Source organism: Primulina tabacum, chromosome 4 (genome assembly GCF_025594145.1).
Source record: "Primulina tabacum isolate GXHZ01 chromosome 4, ASM2559414v2, whole genome shotgun sequence".
NCBI lineage: Eukaryota > Viridiplantae > Streptophyta > Magnoliopsida > Lamiales > Gesneriaceae > Primulina > Primulina tabacum.
Window position 1 is genome coordinate 1072035 of NC_134553.1, and position 22316 is coordinate 1094350.

Here is a 22316-nt window from a genome sequence, read left to right on the forward strand (position 1 = left end):
CTCACGTACGTCTTACTTTCCCTAGGATTTCTCGGAAAAAAACAGGACCTTTTCGTCGACGGTGGTTTGTGTTTTTTTATGCATTCCAAATTACATTTTTTTATAAAAAGCTAATCATTCGAGGGAAGGATAAAAAGAAAAGAACAACGTTATATGGATATTAAGAAATTTTGAATTTCGTAAAACTTAACAGATAAACTTCATTTCATTTTTCATCGCAGAAAATACATATTTTCTTGAGATTGGTTCTTAGTTTAGGATGGTTTCAAGCATTCACAGGTGTCAATTTAATCAAAATATAAATCTGAACATAAAATTCACATCCGACAGAGACCAATTTATGTGTTCACTTCAACACAGGGACGGGTAGCAGAACATGCAAGCAATATCATAGGTGTTTCATATTAAGGTCCATCTAGATCGGAGTCATTGATTTCAAAAGGAAGTAGATGATTTCAAATGACTGAATGGATTAAGAATTGGAAAATCGTCATTGTTATTAAAAAAGTAACCACAATCTATTCAGCATTGTGATAAGAAAATAACTACAAATAATAGCTGAAGGATTTTAAATTCATTGATTTAGAAAATAGACAACCTAGGTGAATAAGTTTGATTTGAAATCTCAACTCCAAATCCCTCCATCAAAATGTAACCTTATTTCTTCATTCTCACATTATGTTGAATATAACATCAACTTTTGCGTATGATTGAAACGTGAATTAAACGTATCAAAGGAGAAAGGTCAATGAATCAAGAACAAGAAACAATTAGAACAAGTCAAGAGAGTAGTACTCTTCTATCTCAATGCCCTCCACAATATCAGAACATGAAAACTAGACCAACTCCCTTCAAAATCAACATACCAAAGTCCATGCTGCGAATCTTGAGAGATTCCATTTCGAATGCTTCAGGACCTGTTTCGGTTCATCATAACTCAACCCAGTCACAGCAACCCCTTTGACACGCTTGTGTTTGTCTCAGGAGGCCATTTCGCAGACCTTTTTTGGAAGAATCTTGACTCCTGTACAACACAAGGCCAGACAGAGGGGGAAAGATTACGTCAACGGCAAAATTTATCAGTAGATTACCGCTATCCATAATCACTACCACTACCCATTGCTATCTTTTCACTATGAGCTACAAATTGTGGTAATGTCAAATTTCTAACGGAAACACAACTCAAATCGACATTAACCACAGCTAAGATCTTAACTACCTCCATAATAGAAAGATTTAAACAAGATAGGAATAACTGAACTCTGTCTGTAAGAGGTTTGCCAAGGGAATTCATTCAAATGATACCCTACACTCGAGACAAAAAGTTCAGTTTTGGCCAAGTGATGGAATATGGAATAATATGTCACCGCCATCAAAAACTACAGACAAGAAAATTCCATACCACAAATTCTGCTCATAGGGCTGCGGGCCAAAAACTAACAACTAGCCATTAATTGACTCAATAAAAGTTCTATAGAGAGGCTAAAATATCTCAAATATTATAGCAAGTGAAGACCTGGAAAAGCTAGTAAACATAGGTATGAGCAAACCGAATTTAACACTAAAATTGAAAGCAGAGAAAATCCAAAGACTTTACTCCTGAACAAGTACCAAATAGTCGCCTTAGAATTTAGATGAAACAATTGAAGAGACCAATTCTATTGTATCTGAATCCGTCCACAATATCGTAACATGAAAACCAGCCTAACAGCCCTACAAAACCAACATACCAAAATCTATGGCTGTGAATCTTCTTCCCACAGAAACCCAAGGAAGATTGAAGGATATCATTTCAACAGCTGCAGTGACTGCTTCTGCTCAAGTTAATTCTCGTGTCACCCCAGGCACAGCCACCTCTAAAGTCTCATTCCATGCTAAACAGATTATCCAATATGCTCATGTTTAGCTTGCTTGGAAAATTTGATCCAACTTTTTTATGCAAGCCCCTCCACTCCTGTACAACACAAGGCCAAATACAGGAGGAAGATTATACCATAGCCAAAATGTATCTACCAGTAGATTACCGCTATCCATTATGGCTATTCATCCCATTACTGCTATCTATCACTGATATCCATTACGAAACTAATTTATCTGATGCCATAATGCTGAACTTCCAACAAAAATTACAACTCTATGGAACAAGAACTAGAGCTAAGATCTTCGATAGTTCCATTATTGAAAGAATTATATATTACGGAAATATCCGAGCTCCTGTCACTAAAGGTTCACCGAATCAACATGCATTTAATGATATCAATATCAAAGAAACATCATTCAGTTTATGGTAAGCCACATTCAACAAACAGATTAGCAATGAAATATAACCACCATCATGGAAATGGAGAATCCAGAGCACATAAACCTTTCTACTGGGGTTACAGGTCAAAACACTAATAGCTCACCAGCAATTCACTAGGATAAGGTTCAATAGAAACTAGCATATCTCAAACATTACACAAAACAAGCTTAAAACTACACTTCAAAGCAAAGAAAATTGCAAGAAGACTACTCTCGAAGAAGTATAACTTATTAGAAACTAGCATAACAGTAAAACCAACAAATATGATCAAACAAACTTAAGAAATCCAAAGAGTCCCATAGAATAGGTGACTTCTGGCAAGAGCCACCTACTTTGGCCAGAGAAGAGAGTTTGTAAACCGTAAGAGCTCCTCAAAAGAAGAATAGATTGACTTCAAGCGATAAATTATTGCTGCTGACCCGATCGATTTGAACCACTGCCATACCCGCTTCCATAGCCAACTTGGCCACCATGTGACCCCATTGCTGATGAATCAGATCGCCATCCAGCATTTCCATAGCCTATATTACCGGTTCCATCGCCATAACCACCACCCATGTAACTGCCAGATCCAGATTGAAGATCTCCAGGAGCACTACCATTTTGGCCGGTTGCCGAACGACCACCAACAGCTCCATAAGCCGCTTGATTTCCATAACCTCCATCATTTCCACCATACCCACCGTAACCATAACCTTGATTCCCGAATCCAGAAGAACCACCTGGAGATTGACCAGTAGTAAGCACATTGTTACCTGGGCCGCCGCCGCCAGGAGTACCCCACTGAGAGCTTCCATAGCCATATGCAGCCGGAGCTTGTGAGCCCCATGAACTTCTAGAAGCATTTGGAGGGCCACCACCATATCCAGCATTAGGATTTGCATAGCCTCCACCAGCAGGACCACTATACCCTGGGTTGGCACCACCATAATTCCCGTAGCCATAGCCCATACCATTGCCATACCCATAACCAGGAGCATTATACCCAGACGAACCATAAGAAGGATAACCACCACTAGCATTTTGTGAATGCATATACTTTGATTCCATTTGCCCATCATAAGAGCTTGAATTACCTCCAGAAGATCCATAACCCTGATATCCTCCACTGTTACCACCAGCTCCACCACCCATAGATCGGCCACCACCACCAACATTGGCGTCTTTGGGAAGAGCACGCTTCACTTCCACTTGCTTGCCATTTAAGTCGTGAAATGTCTTGTGTAAAACCCTATCTACTGCTTCCTCAGAATCAAATGAAATGAAGCCAAATCCGCGAGGACGGTTTGTTTGCTGGTCATACATTATCACTACATCAGTTACCATACCATAAGTCTCGAAATACTGCCTAAATCCATCCTCACTCAAAGTTGCTGGCAAACCCCCAACGAATATCTTCTTTGTTCTGGTACTTCCACCACCTCCAAAATTCCTTGCGCCACCAGGGTTTCCAACTTTAGAAACTTGCTGTTCCTCTCGTGATAAAGCTCTTTTAGCCTCGACCTATCAGGTATAACAATAAAATCCCATCATTATAAAGAACAAAAACCATCACATAAAAAGGCGGGGTAATTCAACTATACGTTCTGCCTGGAGTTGGTTGAAGAACTCAGTAAACAGTTACAACCCCACGTGGTAATCCACTATACAATCTATTTTACATCATAAGTGGATGATCGTCATCCAAAATCTTGCTCATGTCATTTCAAAAAACAGTAACTGGATGATATAAAAAATCATCCGTCTTAGTTTATTAACTATTTCTCTTTTCCTAAATACGTAAAATAATCAACAGCAGAATAGTACCAAGATATAGATTAGCAGTACCGGTACGGTATCTTCCATTGGAAGAAGCCTATGAATTGATAGTCAAATAATATTGAACAATTAATTAATAGACATAATCTTTTGTTGAAAAACTACCCTATCAACAATTGGCAGTTGGGTTGTGTAAAACCCATACATATGCACATAATAAATGCTAAAGTATTAAGACAGGCAAATAACACAACATGCAATGAGAATTCTTAACAATGATAAACAAAACACAAACAAACCATCAGGAACAGAATGGCTGTTGGCTAAAAATGTCTCCCATGAAGCAAAACAACCCTAAATGATGGTTAATATATGAAATGATACCAAAAGCTGAAGATATAGCAAAAGCAAAAAAGAGACGACAAGAAATTTCAAGATATAAATGTATTCTTCGCACTATTTTCTCGGAAAGTGTTTATACTTTAAACGCGTGTTACAAAAGAAATACAAATTCAAATACTAGGTCCCCAAAACAATAAGCATCCAATTGGAGCTTGATAGATAACATAGATATTTAAAATAAAGGTAAATTGACATAAACCCAGATGCTAAAATAAACCAAGAAAAACTCAAATGTCGAACAGAGCTATTTCGTGAACCAACGAATGAAAATGAACAAAAAGCCAGACGAATCTTACCGTGCGGCCATCAATAACATGCCTATCCTGAAGAACACCATCAAGAATGTTTGGATCTGAAAATACGACAAAACCAAAGCCTCTTGGCTTTCCAGAAATCTTGTCTCTCATCACCGCCGTCTGCAATACTTCTCCATATCCTTGAAAGTACTCTTTCAGCTTCTCCTCATCTGTTTCCCATGAAATTCCACCTATGAAAAGCTTCCCCTGATCTGAATCCATAAATAATTCCGATGAAAAATTGCGGAGATGAGTGCTGAGTTCACGGGAACAAGGGTTTGGGGTCAGCTGCGTGTACTAACTCAGCCGATTGCTGAAGAGTAGCGAAGAAAAGAGAGGTGATTTGATGTGAAGGGCTGGGATCAGATGAGGTTCCATGTTGAGGGCTGAGATTCGAAGTTAATTTTTTTTTTTTAGTAAACATTTTATTTATTTATTTATTATTATTATTATTATCGATGGTAGAGGTAAAAAGGGGAGAGATTTTTTATTTTTGTGGAAACATCCGATTCAATGGAAAAACTTGTGTATCATCCATGAAAAAATATTACTTTTTATGCTAAGAATATTATTTTTTATTGTGAATATCGGTAGGGTTGACCCGTCTCAAAGATAAAGATTCGTGAGATCGTCTCACAAAAGACCTACTCGGATTCAAAATTATTATTTATAACGAAAAATTATTTAAAATGGATTTATATTTCTATCAGTATTTTCTCCGAAAAACTCAATATGTAAAATGGATTTAAATTTTTTACAGCTAAATATATTCCAAAAAATTTATTCGTATAAGCTAATTAAATTATGTTTTAATTTCTTTTTTATTGTAGATTAAATTTAGTCTTAGGTGCTTGTGCAATCAAAATTTCTTTTAGTAAATAAAAAAAGTATAATCTACTATGAAAAAATAATAATAATCATATATGTCGGTATCTGATAATTAAGGTTTACTTGGAATATAAATAAATTTATATATTTATATTTATTTTTTAAAAATATTAATAACATAGGTTATATACTCAAATTCATTAAAATTTCGGTTAAATTTAGTATATTATTTTTCCTCTTATAAGAAATTTGAAGATTGCATTTATTCATTTAAGTCAACGTGTTTTCGCTAAAACGTGATTTTTTTCAAAGTGAGACTACAAATTTTGTGGGAAAACATAAATAATTTTGAGAAAATTAATATTTCATGTTTAAGGACATTAAAAGAATTTTGTAAAAATAATTATTTAATGAAATAAAAAATAAACCACAATATTAAGATATAGACAAAAATTTGTGTGAGACGGTCTCACGGGTCGTATTTTGTGAGACATATATCTTATTTGGGTCATTCATGAAAAAATATTATTTTTTATGCTAGAGTATTACTTTTAATGTGAATATCGGTAAGGTTGACCAGTCTCAAATATGAATATTCGTGAAATCGTCTCACGATAGATCTGCTGTAAGATATAAATATGATTAGGTTTATTGTTTTTATCCTTGTTAGAGAACTAAATGGAGCAACAACTCAAGCAACTAAAATAACAAAAACAACTTAATAAGCCCTCGCAGGCATGGTGCGGTGTAGGGGTGGTTAATTTTTTTTACCAATTGTCCGGACAGATAACCAAATCGTTTCGCATCGTTTTTTTTATATATACATAAACAACATACTTAGTTAAATAACTATATTGACTCTTTAACTCTTGTCCAAAATTATTCCTCCTATAAAAAAACACTTGTTAAATATTCTTAAAATAGTCTCAAAAGAGAGAAATCATGAACAAAGTCGTAACACCTAGCACCAAAGAAAACAATAATGTATTAAATTTGGAAAATGTCATTTTGTTGTGAGTGTATTGTTGTGACCGAGCATATTATAATTTATTAACTTGGTTTTGAAATCGTCCGAAAAAATCGTGTATGAGATGACCTCAAACTGTTTATTTTGAGTATGTATAGATTGTGATAACATTTGAATTTATTTTCGTGAGACGAGTCAATCATATCTATATTTATAATAAAAAATAATATTTTTTCATGAGTGAACCAACCAAAATTGATCCATAAGACAATCTCATAGTAGTTTTTATAGTAGATAATAGCTCACACACCCGTTGTTTCTCAAATTTAATATCACTTTCAAAATTTATTGATCAATTCTCATTTTATTGAAAGAGAAAATTTGATTTTTGATCATATATTTTTGTCTTTTCAGGATTTCGGACATCTATGTCATCAACTTTCAGTCTTAATTCGTAAAATTTTTTTATTTGGAAATTTTAGTTTTTTTTATTATGTGACACTGATATAGTACCAATACGGCTGATGTGACACTGATGTCTATAGTGCAACATCAACACTCTTGATGAAAAAATTAAAACTACTAAACTAAAATGATACAGTACTAAGATTAAATTTTGATACTTAAACGACCAGAATCGATAAAAATATATAAATATGATAAAAAATATATATATAATTTTCCCTAATGACTCATCAGTCTCATTGTTTTTGTTTACACGCTTTGACCTCCCATGTATACTAAGTATCGTTTGGTTCACGTTATTATTTATCTATATTTTTATCCACATTTTTATCGTATCTAATATCATTTTTGATACATCATATTATTTATTCATCTACCAATCATTTATCTATATCAATCAAATCATCAAAAATTTATCTCACATCAATCAAATCATTGAATTGAAATTACAATGTTACCTTTAATAAATAATATTATAAATATTTTATTAATATTTTCAAAAGGACAAAACGATAATATCACATTATTTCAATTTTAATCAATTAATCAATCAAATTAAATATTATATTAACTATCATTTTATATATTTTATTATTAAAAAATATTATTTATCTCCATATTATTTGTCTAATGTCACGCAACAAACGGTACCTATGTTACATCAGTTTACATACTTATATTTTGCATTTATATTTAAAATTATTGTTTTAATTATATAATATTATATATTATATTAATCAATCTATGATATATTTACTTTACCGATAACGTAGAAAAATTAAGATCTCTATCATGTAATCAAACTATGTTGTGGTCTGAATGTAAATTCAATGATTATTTCCCACATGTTTGGATTTTTTTCGTGACAATTGGATTGCAGTGAAAGTCATATCCGCACCGTAGAATCCCATTATCTTGTGTTTGTCCACATCATCTTTTATATAAAATAACTTTATATTACGAGAGAAATTATATTACATGGACAATGAGAATTACACGTTAGGTTACAATCAACTTAAAATGACAAAACTATTGTAAATGTATTTTTGAAAGAGTTTCTCAAATAAAATATAATGATAATTTTGAAACCCTCGTTGCACTTATGAAATCTTCGCAAGTGTGGACTCATCACAACAACCAACGATAAAACGAAATCAATTTAAAATTTTTTAAAATTTCAAATTTTTATGTATGTTTTTTTTTCTCTTTTCAAAATTCCTATTTCGTTTTAAATATATTAAATCAATATATCCATTCCACCCGATCCCAAATTCACGTTAACATTAACACTGCTGAAAACATTGTTAAAAGAATTTCAATTAAGGAAAACAGAGCATAATCCAAATTAAAGTAGGGAATGAAAGAATACGAATTTGAACAAAGAATGAAATGTCGGAGCTGTGAGCCCACTTTTTCCATTCTATAGTAATTTTCACAACGTCGTTATTTTCAAAACTCATTGGAGGCAAACACAGCAACACAAATGCGAATCATATATCTCACTCACTTTCTTTTCTCACATTCACATACTAATACACATATTTTCACACACACGAGCATTTAGTATATATGAACTGATAAGGCCACAAGTTAAAGCCAATTTGCACGAATTCTTGTCTTCCGGGCTTCTGAAATGGGATGTTTTCTTGCATGTTTTGGATTCAAAACGAAGAAGAAAGAAAATCCAGGAATATAAGTTCATCTGTGGAACAAGTAAGATCCCTTCAAAGTTCAAGCACTATATAATATAATTATCATGTACTGAGCTGATTATAAAGTGGAAATCTATTTTACTTTTATTTAGTTATGCATTTTATTACTCTTTGGGCTTGAATTTACAGAACCATGGAAGCTACTTAGCTCTTGATTCTGATGTTTTCATCAAACTTGACACCACAGAGAAGCACAATACATTAGATTCTGAAATCAAGTAAGCCATTTGTTTATTGATTTACTCCTTATGGAGTCACTTTCAAGTTTTGACGTATCACTCAAGTTTTTATAAAACGTACTCGGCAATAAATATATATACATTGTCCTCTGAGTCGAGATCGTGCGACACGAGTTTTTGATGCGGCTGATGAGCCAGAGGAATGACTGATGCTTGTGTGACTGTTAATTTCGTAGAGAGAAGCCAAAAGAAGCATCGATATCAAAAATCAAGAACAAGGTTAGCTTCAACTTAAATGTGGAGGCCTATGAACCAATACACAACGAGGAAGACATCAGCACATTCCTCTCAGATAGTGAAGAAGAAGAACAAACCAAATGGGAATTCAACACAGAAACCACAAGCCTCATGGCCACTTTACATTTTACACAAGATTCAATATCATCAAGAATCAATAAATCCTACGCTCAAAGTCACAGATATCGTAACTGCAGCACAGAAGAGATCTACGAAGAAGAAAACGATGGCTACGAGTTTGAAGATGACCTAAGTAGCAACGAAGATAAGGGGGACAATTATGACAGTGAAAATGATGAGAAAAATAGTATTTTAAGGCAAAATCTTGGCTCGAAGAATGAAGAGATTGAGGGGATTGGATCAGATTTGTATGCTAACGATAGGAAAAAACATGTCCTTTCTGTGCTTAGTCCAGTTGAAAATTTGAGTCAGTGGAAAGCAGTGAAAGCTAAGGTAGCGCCTCTGAGGCACGAAAAGGAGAATGCTGCGTTAGATCATGAGTACGAGCCAAATACACCAAAATGTCACCCCAAGGAAGAACAAAGTTTGGATCCTTGTGCTTTGAAGAACATGAAAAGTTGGAAAATTTTAGGAGATCAAGGGCGCAGTGTTACAGTTGATGCCAGTCTCTCAAACTGGTTGTTAAGGTTGACATAAAAAGACAGTTGATCTCGAACTTGATTAAGGGTTGCTTGATTGTTTGGTTTGATTTTGTGTATGATTCATTGTGTACGTGGATCGTTTTTGTTTCACCATACATACATACATACATACATGCATGTGGATTTGTTACTGTTCCAAACAGTTTTACTCTAGAATATTTTCACACAAATTTCTTATTTGAAAGGTATATTATTTTTAATAATGATACGTAGAATAAAATATTTGAAAAATTAATTTTATTATTTTGAGATATAATTAATGAATTTAAGAATAAATACCATAATGTTAAAACGAAATTATAATTTATGAAGCTACTTAACTTATTTTATTAATGTCATTAATAAGAAGACAGTTTCACATAATTAATTTAAGATTATATTATTATATTAATTTGAAGCAAAATATATCAAATGCCTACTATTGGTATAATTATATAATAAATAAAATATATTTATCTTATTTATTTAATCGAAAAAAATTAATTTTCGGGAGAAATATCTATTTAATAATTTATCTAGTAATTTGTTATGAATTTTTTTGGCTATGTAATGTTATTTTTCTCCTAAATTTACTAATAACAAATTCAAGAAAAGAAAAATCTAGAACAAGCACTTCTTGTGGCTCTAAATATTCCATCAAACAAATGACCACCAAAATCTTCAATCACTCAACTCAAGATCTCATCCCAGCAGAAAAAAATGGCTACTTCGCTTTCCGCAACTGCTTCTCTAGGAAGCTGGGGAACATCCATCTCCGGAGGCGAAGATAACACCATGGCGCTGCAGTACAAGGCGGCGGCGGCGCCACATTCCAGGGTGGCGCGGTCGGTCCGGTTGCGTCCGGTGATGAGGAATGTGAATGAAGGGAAAGGCATCTTCGCTCCAGTTGTGGTGGTGGCGCGTAATATTATTGGGAAGAAGAAGTTCAATCAACTGAGGGGCAAAGCCATTGCTCTACACTCGCAGGTAACGTAACTCACTGTTACTTAAACATCTGTGTGATTTTCTGAAAATTATTGGATATATATAATCATGCTTCTGGGCAGATCTCATCAAAATTTTCTTGAATATATAAGCCAAGGTGTGTCTGGAATCCAAGTATTCGATTAATATTTGAGTTTTGACATGAATTTTGTCAATCTTTACAAGAATGATGGGAAGTCTATATGACCACATACAAATATTGGATTCGAAATCAATTATCAAAATAATTGTGCATTTTTAATCTACTTGAAAATGGCCAACGAAAAGAGAAAAAAAAAAAAGAAAAAAAAGAAGAAGAAGAAGACATGCACTTCATGTTGCATGGGCCAAACTCTTGGCTAAGGAATTTTCCATAACTTTTTTTTTGGTAATAATGCATACCACAAATTTACGACATTTATTAATCATAGAAATCATTTACACAGGTTCTTCCCTAACCCAAGAGATAAAATCCAGAGCAGATATTGAATCCTAACTAGTTTGAGAATAATTTTGGGTTTTTGTTATTGTAACATAATTTATACAAACTGCTTTATTTTCTTCTTATATTATTATTATTAGTATTTCTTTTTTTAAAAAAAAAACTATATTTCTTATAATTTGATGTTGCATAAAAAACTTTCAGGTAATAACCGAGTTTTGCAAATCCATAGGGGCAGACCCAAAGCAACGGCAAGCATTGATTCGAATTGCGAAGAAGAATGGAGAACGGCTTGGATTTCTTGCGTGATCACGATTCTCTTAAAATTTAAAAGGATGAGCACCTTTGTTATTGTATCTATATATATTTTCATGTTCTTGGTCTATAGATGTTTTAGATTTTCTCATATTACTTCCAAGAAATTTAATTGGATATTTTTTTTATCAAATGATTCATCTTTAAAAATTAATGCTAAAATAATTCTAATGAATAATAATCAATGGGGAAGATACTTCATAAAGAAAAAAAAAATTGATTTCTAATACGTCCATGATTTGAGTAATTCTGCATGCAATTAATTAATAGATTTTCGCCAATTATCTACTGCTTGATGGTTCGCTTCAAATTCAAAAACTTTTTTTTTTTTTTTTAAATTCTGATAAGATGGAAATATATATAGTGGCAGAATGTGGAATGTGATCATTGGTGGAATAACTAAATAATGGTCATGAATTTAATGTGAAACTAATTAGTATGAATACTCTTTACTATGCTAATTATTGATGTTAGGAAAAAAAACAATATTAATAATATATATTTGTTTTTTTTTTACGATTTAGATATTTTATATTATCAAATTTTAGTGTTGTACGCTATCTTTATTCTTTTGCCACCTATGTGGTGACTATGAAAGGAAACGTGACTTGCATTGCAAGTCACTTGTGTTGTCGTGACGCGTTGTTTCACTGTGTTGTCGTTACGTGTTGGAGATACTTGAAGACAACGGTCATATATACAAAGTGTTGATTGAAAAATTGTTTTGTTGTTCCAAATTTCGGCCTCACAAATTTACATTTTTGTGCTTTTATTATTTTTGTTATTGATATTTTAGACTGTAATTAACTTCCTTGACTTGTTAAATAATATAATTTTTTGTTTCTTCATTGGTATTGGTTTTGTAAAATCGATGTCTTTTCTAGTGATTATTTTGCTCTAGTGTGTTCACTTGTGCATAATTATATATATATATATATATATATATATATATTAATTTTCATTAATTTATTTATTTCTGTTTTATATTATTCTGTTGTATGTTATCACAATATGTTACAACATTCGCGATAACATTTATATCCACACACACATAAAAACTCCTACGCAACAATTCCCCACTCCCAACTCCAAAAAAAAAATAAAAAATAATAATAATAATTAATTTTTGCGATATAATCATTCTCCAAAGAATTTTTTCAATCGGCTATCAAGACTCAAGGCCACCAAATTGCAGCCCATAGTCAAGTTATTGTATGATCTCCCGTCAATTTTTACAATTGGGATGTTACCCATATTTTAATAAAATCAAATTAATTACAAAACAATGATTAAGTTCCAAAGAAAATTTTCATAAAATACAAAAATGTAATATAACGTAACGCATGCACCGTACACTAGTATATATTATAGGACTTGTTTGGTTATGATCAAACTCAAATTTTTTTTTGTTACAAAATATAAGTTTGTATAAAAACGCAACCCGTAGGCCGAACGCTAGTATTAATTATAGGACCAATTTGGTTCTCCTTGCTGCTTATTTGGTGTTTTGGCGTCGGAAGAATCGATTTTTGAAAATGATTTCAGATAAAAAGTTTAAATCCCAGAAAATAGGCATGATTTCGAATCAATTATTACGATAAATTAATGTTTTGGGCAAATAACTTGGAAATCAGACGATTTAAAATATTATAAACCCCCGCATGATGGCTGATAATATGGTATCTTTTATTTAAAAAGGTCTATCGACATGAAAAGTCATTTTTACCCTCAGAAAGTCAACATATTTAACATTTATCTATAAATAAATAAAGAGCGAGTCTCGTGTGAGACCGTCTCACGGAACTCTACTGATATTCACAATAAAAAGTAACACTCTTGGCATAAAAAATAATATTTTTTCACGGATGACCCAAATAAGAGATCTGTCTCACAAATACGAGCGTCTCACACAAATTTTTGTCATAAATAAATTATACTCACCTTGACTTACTTTTAAGTATTTCAGATCAATCGCCCTTTGCACCATTATTTAATTACTTTTTAGTCTGAAATTGCAAATGCTAACACGGACACATAACTAAAATACTTATTCTGATTTAAAAATTGCCATTCTAAATCAAATTTATATGGGAATCTGAAATGTCCTGATTTTTTCTAAAAAAATAATGCGCGGAATTTTGTTTTTATCAATACTAACAAAACTTAATTATTAATCTTTATGATATAAAATAACCTCCTAAATCATAAAATAAAATTATTCATAATTGTCATATTAAATAATGAAAAGTCATCATGCAATTAACTATCTGACATTTCCATTACATACTAAAATAATATTTCACTTAAAAACAATATTTCAAAATTCATAAACTCAAATTTATTTAATGCGAAAATACTAGAATGATTCCGACAAGTGACTTCCAACATGAACAACTCATCCTCGCCTGCCAGCAAACATAAAAGTGGTTGCCATGAACATGAAACACGCTCACGTTAAGGGCACCCACATTGGTTGGTTAATGGGTGTTAATAACACCCATTAATTTTCGCCCACCAATGTGGGCGCAAGAATTAATAATCTTGGCTGACATGGCAGCCAAGAAATTCATCAGAATGAACGGCGTTATTTCGAAATTTGCGACGGTTTTTCGTAAACCATCGCAACTTTGCGACGGTTTTTCGTAAACCGTCGCAAAGCGAAAAGCGTCTGTTTTTTTTTTAAAAAAGGTCGCTATTTGCGACGGTTTTTTAATACCCGTCGCTATGTGCGACGGTTTTTCAAAAACCGTCGCTAATTATCACCAACGGCTATTTTCAAACGGCAAAATTATGCACCAACGGCAATATTCGAAATTACTCACTATATATACTAATCAATTTCTACAAATTCATCCCACAACATTTATCTTTTCATATTTTTAAGCCAAATGGGTGACAATAGTCAGAACTCACAAAATCGACCTCGATTTGTTTCTTCTACACAATATCCACCACAATTTCCAAATTGGCCGTTTGTTTCAAATTTCCAAGGTTATGAAAATCCTTCGAATCATCCAAATTACACCTCCCGAGCTCCGTATCCACCGCCTACACCTGAATATTTGTTGTAAAATTTTAAAAATATTAGAAAGATATTGAAATATTAAAAATAAAAAAAAATGAGTAAGTGAACAGTGGGACCCATAAATAATGAAAGTTGAAATTAAATGAATGTGGGTGTGTGTTAATAATGGGAGAAGTGTTAATGTAATGAATATGTGGCTCGTGGACCCCATCATTTTTGATGAGATGGAGAGTTATTAACATGGATTAATTTCGACGGATACGGATGCCCTAATTCATATTAAAAAAACCTTACACACACATTGACAGCAACATATACATTCAACACATCATCCGATTACATGAAACCTTAGGTTGTCAAAATATTTTTGAATCCTTCATATAACTTCTGAATATTTCTTATAAATCCTTCGACTATTTTCACATCTCATCAAATAAAACATTAAGAGTCAAAAATAATATGCTTTTATCAATACTTCAAAGAACGAAATAGATTTTGTCACGGTCCAGCCCACTTGTGATATTGTCCGCTTTGGTCCGCTGGCTCACGGTTTTAAAACGCGTCACAAGGAGTTGCTACACGCTCATCTAAATGCCCAGCATCTCTCTCGTTGTTTATGGGATTTCGCCTAAGGGCCTTCTCACCCTCCCTTTTGGGACTCAGCGTCCTCACTGAGGTTTGCCCCACCATCCCAAACCCACGCGGAGTCGCTCTGATACCAAATGTCACGGCCCAGCCCACTTATGATTTTGTCTGCTTTGGCCCAAAAGGGAGGGTGAGAAGGTCCTTAGGGCCAAAGTGGACAATATCACAAGTGGGCTGGGCCGTGACTTTGCGTTTTTCAGAGAATTGTATCAAATTTTAGAAACATAACTTATTTTGATTATTGTGGGCTGGGCCGTGACATAATGCAACTGACAACGCATCGTGGATAGTTCAGGGAATCATAAATAAATATTACAAATCAAAATTCAATACAAAATCAAGCATAAATTACACTCTCCTACACATTTTCTCAAAATAAACCTTCAAATCATAGAAAACAAAAGAACTCGTCTTAGTAGAAGAAATCAAACTCATAATAATTGGTCGTAATCAATTCGAACATCCAAATTAACCAACTCATATTAACGACATGAACTTGCGAAATGCATGCATAAAATCCCCGAATTTAGTGGTTGACATTTTTGGATCAGTATTTCACATGGTGGTACACATTGACACGGAGGTTGCAATAGCCAGCGCCGCCTCCAATGCTCTAAGTGCTAACCCCCAGTGGTTCTGAAATTCATGTATATACATACACATATACAGTCCATATTAATTCCATTTTCACATGTTTAATTAGATATATTAATTGAGCCAATTGAAATTCTAGAATATAATTTTTTTTAAAAAAATACTGACCCGGTTTGGTGGACGAATAACCGCGTTATGATAATTTGGGACCGGAGGAGGAGGGTTCACAATATATGTATTATAGATAACATTATGTGTATAACTAGGTGCAGGAACTGTCGTAGTATGTAATGGTACTGGAATTTTTTCCTCTCTCTTTGATGGTATTGGACTTCTAGTGGCTTGTGAATGTGATGGCACCGGACTTCTAGCCTGCCAACAAAAATTAAATTTCACAAAATGATACATCATCATCAGACTATATATATATATATATATATATATATATATAGTGTGTGTGTACTTAACAATGATATATATATATATACCTGATTTTGTTGATCATTTTCATTCTTTTGCGTCGGATGCGAATTTTTCATAGCTTCCAACAACGCAAAGTTGTCCAAGAATTGAATCCGACCATCATGCTTGTGATCACATTTCTTAGAACGATAACAATCGCAGCACAGATTAAACGAGTCTTTAGGGTTTCTGTAGCATTCGACACATGAGAAATATATTCCTCGTATGAAATTATCGCAATTGTCACAGAACGGGCGCCCGCTTTTGTTAATGTAATATGCTGTCATGACCTCGTCGAAATCTAAGGTTCCATTGTCGTCCACGTCTAACTCCCTAAAGAATTTAGGATTCTGCATTCGTGTGTAGCCTTCTTCTTTCATGAATTCCAGGAATTCAGAGAGATCGACCATACCATCTCCATCCATATCCATGGAGTCGAAGAATTTGTGTGCTAAGTCCTGGACTTCTTGGGTGCTTGCAAGGTAATAGGATTTTGCAATCTGCCGGAGTTCTTCCAACTCTTTCTGCATCAATGATTGATAAATTTTGTTTAACAGAAGCGAAGTAATCTGTTAAATTTGAGGTGTAAATCCATCGTAATATAGAATTATGAGCCATTTCTAAAACTAACACTTTTATTACTAAAATATACTTGCCTCGAGATTGGTGGAAATCTAAAATACACCCATCTTGGACATCATATAATCATGTTGATTCCTCATTACCAGATTCAAGTGCTTCAAACGACTTGTTGGTAAGTTGATACATCTCACGGTTACTAGACCCGATCTTTGTTATATGTTACAAAATCTCAGTCAATTCTTAAATTCATCTAAGAAGTCAAGGTTAATTGTTGTCCGAGTTGTGCGTTATCTTAAAATCTACACCTGATTTCGGTATTTTATTATTTACTCGCAGTTCTTCATCTTTAACTACACATGATCATTATGGTATTATTGTAAAAATAATAAATTCTAAAATATTAAATAATACACAGTATCCAAAAAAAATTTAATCCAATAAATACATGAAATTCGAAATATAATGCAAGATACACAGGAATTTCGAAATTAATGCTAGATAACAACTTAATTGGAATGAAATATTGCATACAAGGTAGCTTTTTCAACAAGGAAGCTAACAAATTTTAAGTACAGTCCAGATACATAATGAATATGTACAAGAAAACAGTCTACATTCAACCATCGAGTTTCATAATTTGGTGATGTAATATGAATGGAAGGAGCATCTCGATATTTATGGAAGAATTATCTCAAAATTATAGAATGAATATCAACCGAATTATGATAAGATTTTCACCCCGTCCCTATAAGAGTAGGTCTCTTGTGAGACGGTCTCACTAATCTTTATCTGTGAGACGAGTCAACACTACCGATATTCATAATAAAAAGTAATACTCTTAGCATAAAAAGTAATAATTTTTCATGGGTGACCCAGATAAGATACATATCTCATAAAATACGACCCGTGAGACCATCTCACACAAGTTTTTGCCCCCTATAAATACCAATCTATATCATTCGAAATTTCACACCATTCAAACATTCAAATTTTCCAGTTTTTGCTCCAAATTTTCGAAATTCCTCTCCAAAATTCTGCTGTAGTCATCAAAGTTATGTCCAAATTCAGAAAAATATTTCTCTCGCTTAATTACTCAAAATCCGATCTCCACCGTTCAGAATATGCTTTCATACTGTTTGAAAAACATATCCAAATTTCAGCCGAATCCAATGGTTAGTTTTTTGTTTATATCATTCGCAAGAAAACTGCTCAGATTTTAAGCAGGAACAACATACATAAGGTTTTTCGTTCATGAACAGGTTAAAACCAATTCCAAACCCGATATCCACCATTCATAATTTATTTGATGTATTTGTTAATGTAATGTCCAAGTTTAAGCGCGATTAACGGTTCAATAAGGCGCAAGGAATTTTACAATTCGGCTGATTTTTCGGTAGATGTGCTACGACGTTTTCAAAGTGTCGGTTGCATGATTCTTCTATGGTTTTCAAATTCTTCACATTTTCTTCCAGATCTAAGGTAAGTGGACTTGTTTAAAATATGTTGTGTATGAATTATTTCGTTTTTGAAAATTTTAGTCGAGCACTGTTATTCTGTTTCTACCCCTTCTTGATACGATTATCATATGTTTTATTATTGACACTGTGAGGATTCAACTGTATATGAGTGAGAATACCAATACGCATAATATGTTTATGGCACTTACATGGTGGGATTGTAACCATTATACGGTCTCACCCCATTAGATGGGTAAAAATTAGGGACTGATATCAGTAAACCATGGAAAGTAGAAGAATCTCAGTGCCTTGGCCAAAATTATGCTTATGGTTATGATGATGACATGTTATGAGAATCATGTTATGGATGATATGATATGTGGTTTTTGAAATTCATGTATATTTACTATGTATGTACTCGAACAACCACCGCTTACTGAGCGACGATCATATCACTCACCTCTTACTCTACCCTCCCCAGATAAGTCATAAGAGGAAATCGAGGAAAATGAGAAAGATCGATTTTGGGGTTGATATTAAGATGAATCAAGAAGTTTATTTTAATTTTCACTTAGTAAGTTGTAAGAGCTTCCATATATTTTATCGTTTTAAGAATTTGCGTTATAAATACAATTTTATGATTGATTGTGATTAATAAATTGATTTTTGATTTATGTTGTACTACGATACTTGTTATTTTCAATTATGTGAGTGTAAAACAACGTCTGTGTCGACTAACCCCAGTCTCGGAGTGTGACAGTTCCGAGATTAGTCACTTTGCTTTTCTCGAAGTTAAATATGATTTTATTTAATTCTTAACTACAAGTTAACATTTTATTTAAAAACAACAATCAAAATTGATACCCCCGGATCGAGAATGGGCCTGGCCCACTCTCGGTAACCCAGATAGTTAGTGGCCCAGCATTCAGGGACTCATGGCAGGACATCTAATGTGGGAGGTCATCCAGACCGACCTCCCAAAACACCCGTAATCAAGGCAAAAAGGACAGGGCCGAGCTCCCACGAGTTTCCGAGCCGACCTCTTATATGGTGTTATCGCACCGATTGGACATATTTTGGCCGACCTCCTGAGCCGAGCTCCAACAGGGTCCAGAATATGGACGAGCTCTTGTCTAAGAGAGCTTCTATTCAGACATTAACGGGTAGCCTACGGAAATAAGGCCCAAGAGAGTAAAGCCCGTCAAAATCTAACCATTTCTAGAAGATCTAGCCAAATCTACAAGATCTAACCAAATCTTTCACAAGATTCTAGGATCTAAATCTACCAAATCAATACTCTATTTCTCTCCTATAAATACCAGGTTTCATTCATTGTTTATTGATTCATATGTTCACATTCTTTCAGCATACACATTACTCTCTCAGTTTTCTATTCTCTGACTTGAGCGTCGGAGGGGCTACGCCGGAACTACCTCTCGGCCCCTTCTAACGTTCTTGCCACCAAAATTTGATGCAAGCGGCTTCATTTTTAAATAAGTCAATCTTTAAGAGCAACGAGTTAAGCAAATAAATACTGATAAAAAAATTTAAGCAAAGAAATAATTATTGATGTGAAACTATGCAATCCATGTATTATATCACTTTTGGTTGGTGAAAAGATATTAACTGACCTTTCCCTCTTGTCTTTAGACAAACTCTTATGTAAGTCATCAATTGTACATCCTAAACCGAGTCCAATGAATGATTGTAGATCAGAGGCGTTGACTCCCGACAAATAAGAGCATTTTCTTTTTCAAAATTTCACACAAAAATGAACTTTTACCTTCAAATAAGCTGCAATTAAACTCGTCATGATTTCCCATCAAGTTTACCAATTATTGATTGAATCTGAGCCCCTTTTCCCGTATATTTCTTTCTATGTTTCATTCACCTTATTAGCTCTCTGGATCTAAATAAATGTCCTTCGCTTTCATGGAATAAAAGCTAGGTTCATTTTATCACCGACAGTACGATGAAAGAAAAATCTTGTGTACACTCGCACGGATACAATTTTTATGAACCAGTGGATTCTTTCAACTAATCAGTTGGCTGAATCCAATCAACTATATTCATTACGACAGATTTGACATCGACCCTTTATTTCTAGATCCAAAATTTTTTCAATTGAAAAGTAAAAATATGAAATTCATGAAAAATTAGGTAACAAGCAAGAAAAAGTCCATGAAATATGAACCAAAACTTCCAAAACATACCTTTCTCCGATCTCGCCGTGCATCGGGGGTGTGGTTTTTCATCACCTTAGCCATAGAATGTTGATCCAAGAAGTTACTCAGCGAGTGATTATGGCTAAATTCTCCCAGATGGTAGCAAGCACAGCACAGACGACACTCGGAATCCAACCCATCTTCCACGCAACGCAAGCAAGAAAAGTAGGCTCCGACGAGCAAATCTCGGCACGCGGCGCATTTATGCAACCCGAGTTTCTTCTCCATGTAGTAAAGACATGTGATCTCATCAAAATCCAGGGCTCCGTCCCCGTTGGCATCCAGTTTTCTAAAGATATTCTCCTCCGAGAGATGTTTCGCGACCACGTTCTTGTATTGTTGGAGGGTGATTTTCCCGTCCCCCTTGATGTCGAATTTGTTGAAGTACTGTTTCACCAGGTCTTTCTCTCCTCTGGTCGCTCTATCGTAGTAGGCTATGGCAGTTGCTCGAATCCCTTCCATTTCTCTCTCAACTCACCGAAGCTGATGCACACATATGTTTTAACTTGAAAACCATTATATTCATTTTTTATATTGTGACACATGCGTTTATGAGAAAATAATTTTTTAAAGTTTTGTTTTTTGTTATTTTGGATCGATTATATCAAACAAATTGGTGATTTTAGATAGCAAGCTGTCAACATTTATTAATGTCATGCCAAACGTTAGACGAAACATGACCGAAGACAAATTAGTACCAAAACAAATTTTAAAAACTTATTAAACCAAAATCTAGAATAGGAAAACCAATTTTTTTTTCACATAAAATAACGACAAGTATATAATAACAGTTGTCAATAATTAGATGCTTACCGGAATTAGGGAGTCCCGGTCATGACATTTTCAAAACTAAACACGGCTCCACAGTGTTAGATTGTTTTATATAATTTTATTGTGATCAACTTGTTTTATTAAGATAAATATGGAAGACGTTTCATATTTAAAAGAAGATAAATCAAGAATATTATATATGTTAAAATGATAGATAAAAATCATCAAGATAAATCACAATCCATTCAAACTCTTTCTTGATGATGGTTAGAGAACATATATAAATAGTGGCTATAAAATCATTAAATCAATGACTTTATTCAGTAATACACAATCTCATAAACTGCATAAAGATTTAGAATATTTCTGTTTTCAAAGTTCGTGAGATCTTTCTAGTTCCAGTCTTATTACAAAAGAAAACCAAGAACACATGTTTGTGTGTGTAGTTTTCATTGAACAAAAAAACCAAATGAAAATATATTTCGGGAGTTTACATACAAGCAACTATACTCTAACTAACTTGGTACTGGTACGTAATCAAATTACAATTAAATATACTCTAAAATGCCCCCTCAAGATGGACTAAAAAAGGTTCTTGATAGCCATCTTGGACATGAAGGAAGAAATCTGAGAAAAAGCCAAAGGTTTAGTATTTATATTCGTCAGTTGAAGATGAGAGCCAACTGGTAAAAGCTTAATAAGACGATCAACAATCTTTTTCTTGGATGAAATGACAATCGATTTCAATATGTTTTGTGTGTTCATGGAAAATTGGATTGGTAGCGATGTGAATGGCTGCTTGATTAACGCAAAAAATAGTATCTGGAGTAGGTAAATGAATATGGAAGTCAAGCGGGAGCTGTGTAATCTAAATCATTTCGCTAGTAATGCTTGCTAATGCCCGATATTCGGCTTCAACAGAAGAGCGAAATGTGGTAGTCTGTTTCTTGGACTTCCAAGAGACTGA

At 33.7% G+C, this 22316-nt stretch overlaps 4 protein-coding genes across 6 annotated transcripts; 2 read left to right on the plus strand and 2 right to left on the minus strand.

Moving 5' to 3' along the window:
• Positions 1 to 729: 729 nt before the first annotated feature.
• LOC142542188 (heterogeneous nuclear ribonucleoprotein 1-like) lies at positions 730 to 5082 on the minus strand. Of its 3 annotated transcripts, XR_012819483.1 has the most exons (4): positions 4759 to 5082; positions 2635 to 3805; positions 1731 to 1954; positions 730 to 1024 (listed from the first exon to the last, which is right to left on the minus strand). XR_012819483.1 is itself a non-coding variant. In XM_075648681.1 (2 exons), the coding sequence occupies exons 1-2, from the start codon at positions 4978 to 4980 to the stop codon at positions 2708 to 2710; spliced, it is 1320 nt and encodes a 439-aa protein (XP_075504796.1). In that variant the 5' UTR covers positions 4981 to 5082; the 3' UTR covers positions 2298 to 2707. The 3 variants fall into 3 exon arrangements, 1 of the variants encoding a protein (XP_075504796.1); XR_012819484.1 differs by lacking the exon at positions 1731 to 1954; XM_075648681.1 differs by lacking the exons at positions 730 to 1024; positions 1731 to 1954 and having other exon boundaries at positions 2298 to 3805.
• Positions 5083 to 8539: 3457 nt separating this feature from the next.
• LOC142541377 (uncharacterized) lies at positions 8540 to 9969 on the plus strand. Its single transcript, XM_075647915.1, has 3 exons — positions 8540 to 8731; positions 8860 to 8948; positions 9146 to 9969. Exons 1-3 carry the CDS (start codon positions 8657 to 8659, stop codon positions 9861 to 9863), a joined length of 882 nt encoding a protein of 293 aa, XP_075504030.1. The 5' UTR covers positions 8540 to 8656; the 3' UTR covers positions 9864 to 9969.
• Positions 9970 to 10489: 520 nt separating this feature from the next.
• Positions 10490 to 11681, plus strand: LOC142541378 (protein PROTON GRADIENT REGULATION 5, chloroplastic-like). The gene is made up of 2 exons (XM_075647916.1): positions 10490 to 10834; positions 11478 to 11681. Exons 1-2 carry the CDS (start codon positions 10568 to 10570, stop codon positions 11580 to 11582), a joined length of 372 nt encoding a protein of 123 aa, XP_075504031.1. The 5' UTR covers positions 10490 to 10567; the 3' UTR covers positions 11583 to 11681.
• A 3863-nt stretch (positions 11682 to 15544) lies between these two features.
• Positions 15545 to 21111, minus strand: LOC142542190 (uncharacterized). Its single transcript, XM_075648683.1, has 4 exons — positions 20567 to 21111; positions 16341 to 16838; positions 16021 to 16224; positions 15545 to 15894 (listed from the first exon to the last, which is right to left on the minus strand). The coding sequence occupies exons 1-4, from the start codon at positions 21038 to 21040 to the stop codon at positions 15814 to 15816; spliced, it is 1257 nt and encodes a 418-aa protein (XP_075504798.1). The 5' UTR covers positions 21041 to 21111; the 3' UTR covers positions 15545 to 15813.
• Between the last annotated feature and the right edge of the window lie 1205 nt (positions 21112 to 22316).

Bases quoted from the DNA above. Each gene is read 5' to 3' on its own strand.
- LOC142542190 (XM_075648683.1), bottom strand. From the start codon at position 21,040: ATGGAAGGGATTCGAGCAACTGCCATAGCCTACTACGATAGAGCGACC. The intron at 16,839-20,566 runs GTATGTTTTGGA...TCATTGATGCAG, and splicing joins CACGGCGAGATCGGAGAAAG to AAAGAGTTGGAAGAACTCCG. The intron at 15,895-16,020 runs GTCAGTATTTTT...CATGAATTTCAG, and splicing joins TTATTCGTCCACCAAACCGG to AACCACTGGGGGTTAGCACT.
- LOC142542188 (XM_075648681.1), bottom strand. From the start codon at position 4,980: ATGGATTCAGATCAGGGGAAGCTTTTCATAGGTGGAATTTCATGGGAA. The intron at 3,806-4,758 runs GTAAGATTCGTC...TATACCTGATAG, and splicing joins ATGTTATTGATGGCCGCACG to GTCGAGGCTAAAAGAGCTTT.
- LOC142541377 (XM_075647915.1), top strand. From the start codon at position 8,657: ATGTTTTCTTGCATGTTTTGGATTCAAAACGAAGAAGAAAGAAAATCC. The intron at 8,732-8,859 runs GTAAGATCCCTT...TTGAATTTACAG, and splicing joins TAAGTTCATCTGTGGAACAA to AACCATGGAAGCTACTTAGC. The intron at 8,949-9,145 runs GTAAGCCATTTG...TTAATTTCGTAG, and splicing joins ACATTAGATTCTGAAATCAA to AGAGAAGCCAAAAGAAGCAT.
- LOC142541378 (XM_075647916.1), top strand. From the start codon at position 10,568: ATGGCTACTTCGCTTTCCGCAACTGCTTCTCTAGGAAGCTGGGGAACA. The intron at 10,835-11,477 runs GTAACGTAACTC...AAAAACTTTCAG, and splicing joins CCATTGCTCTACACTCGCAG to GTAATAACCGAGTTTTGCAA.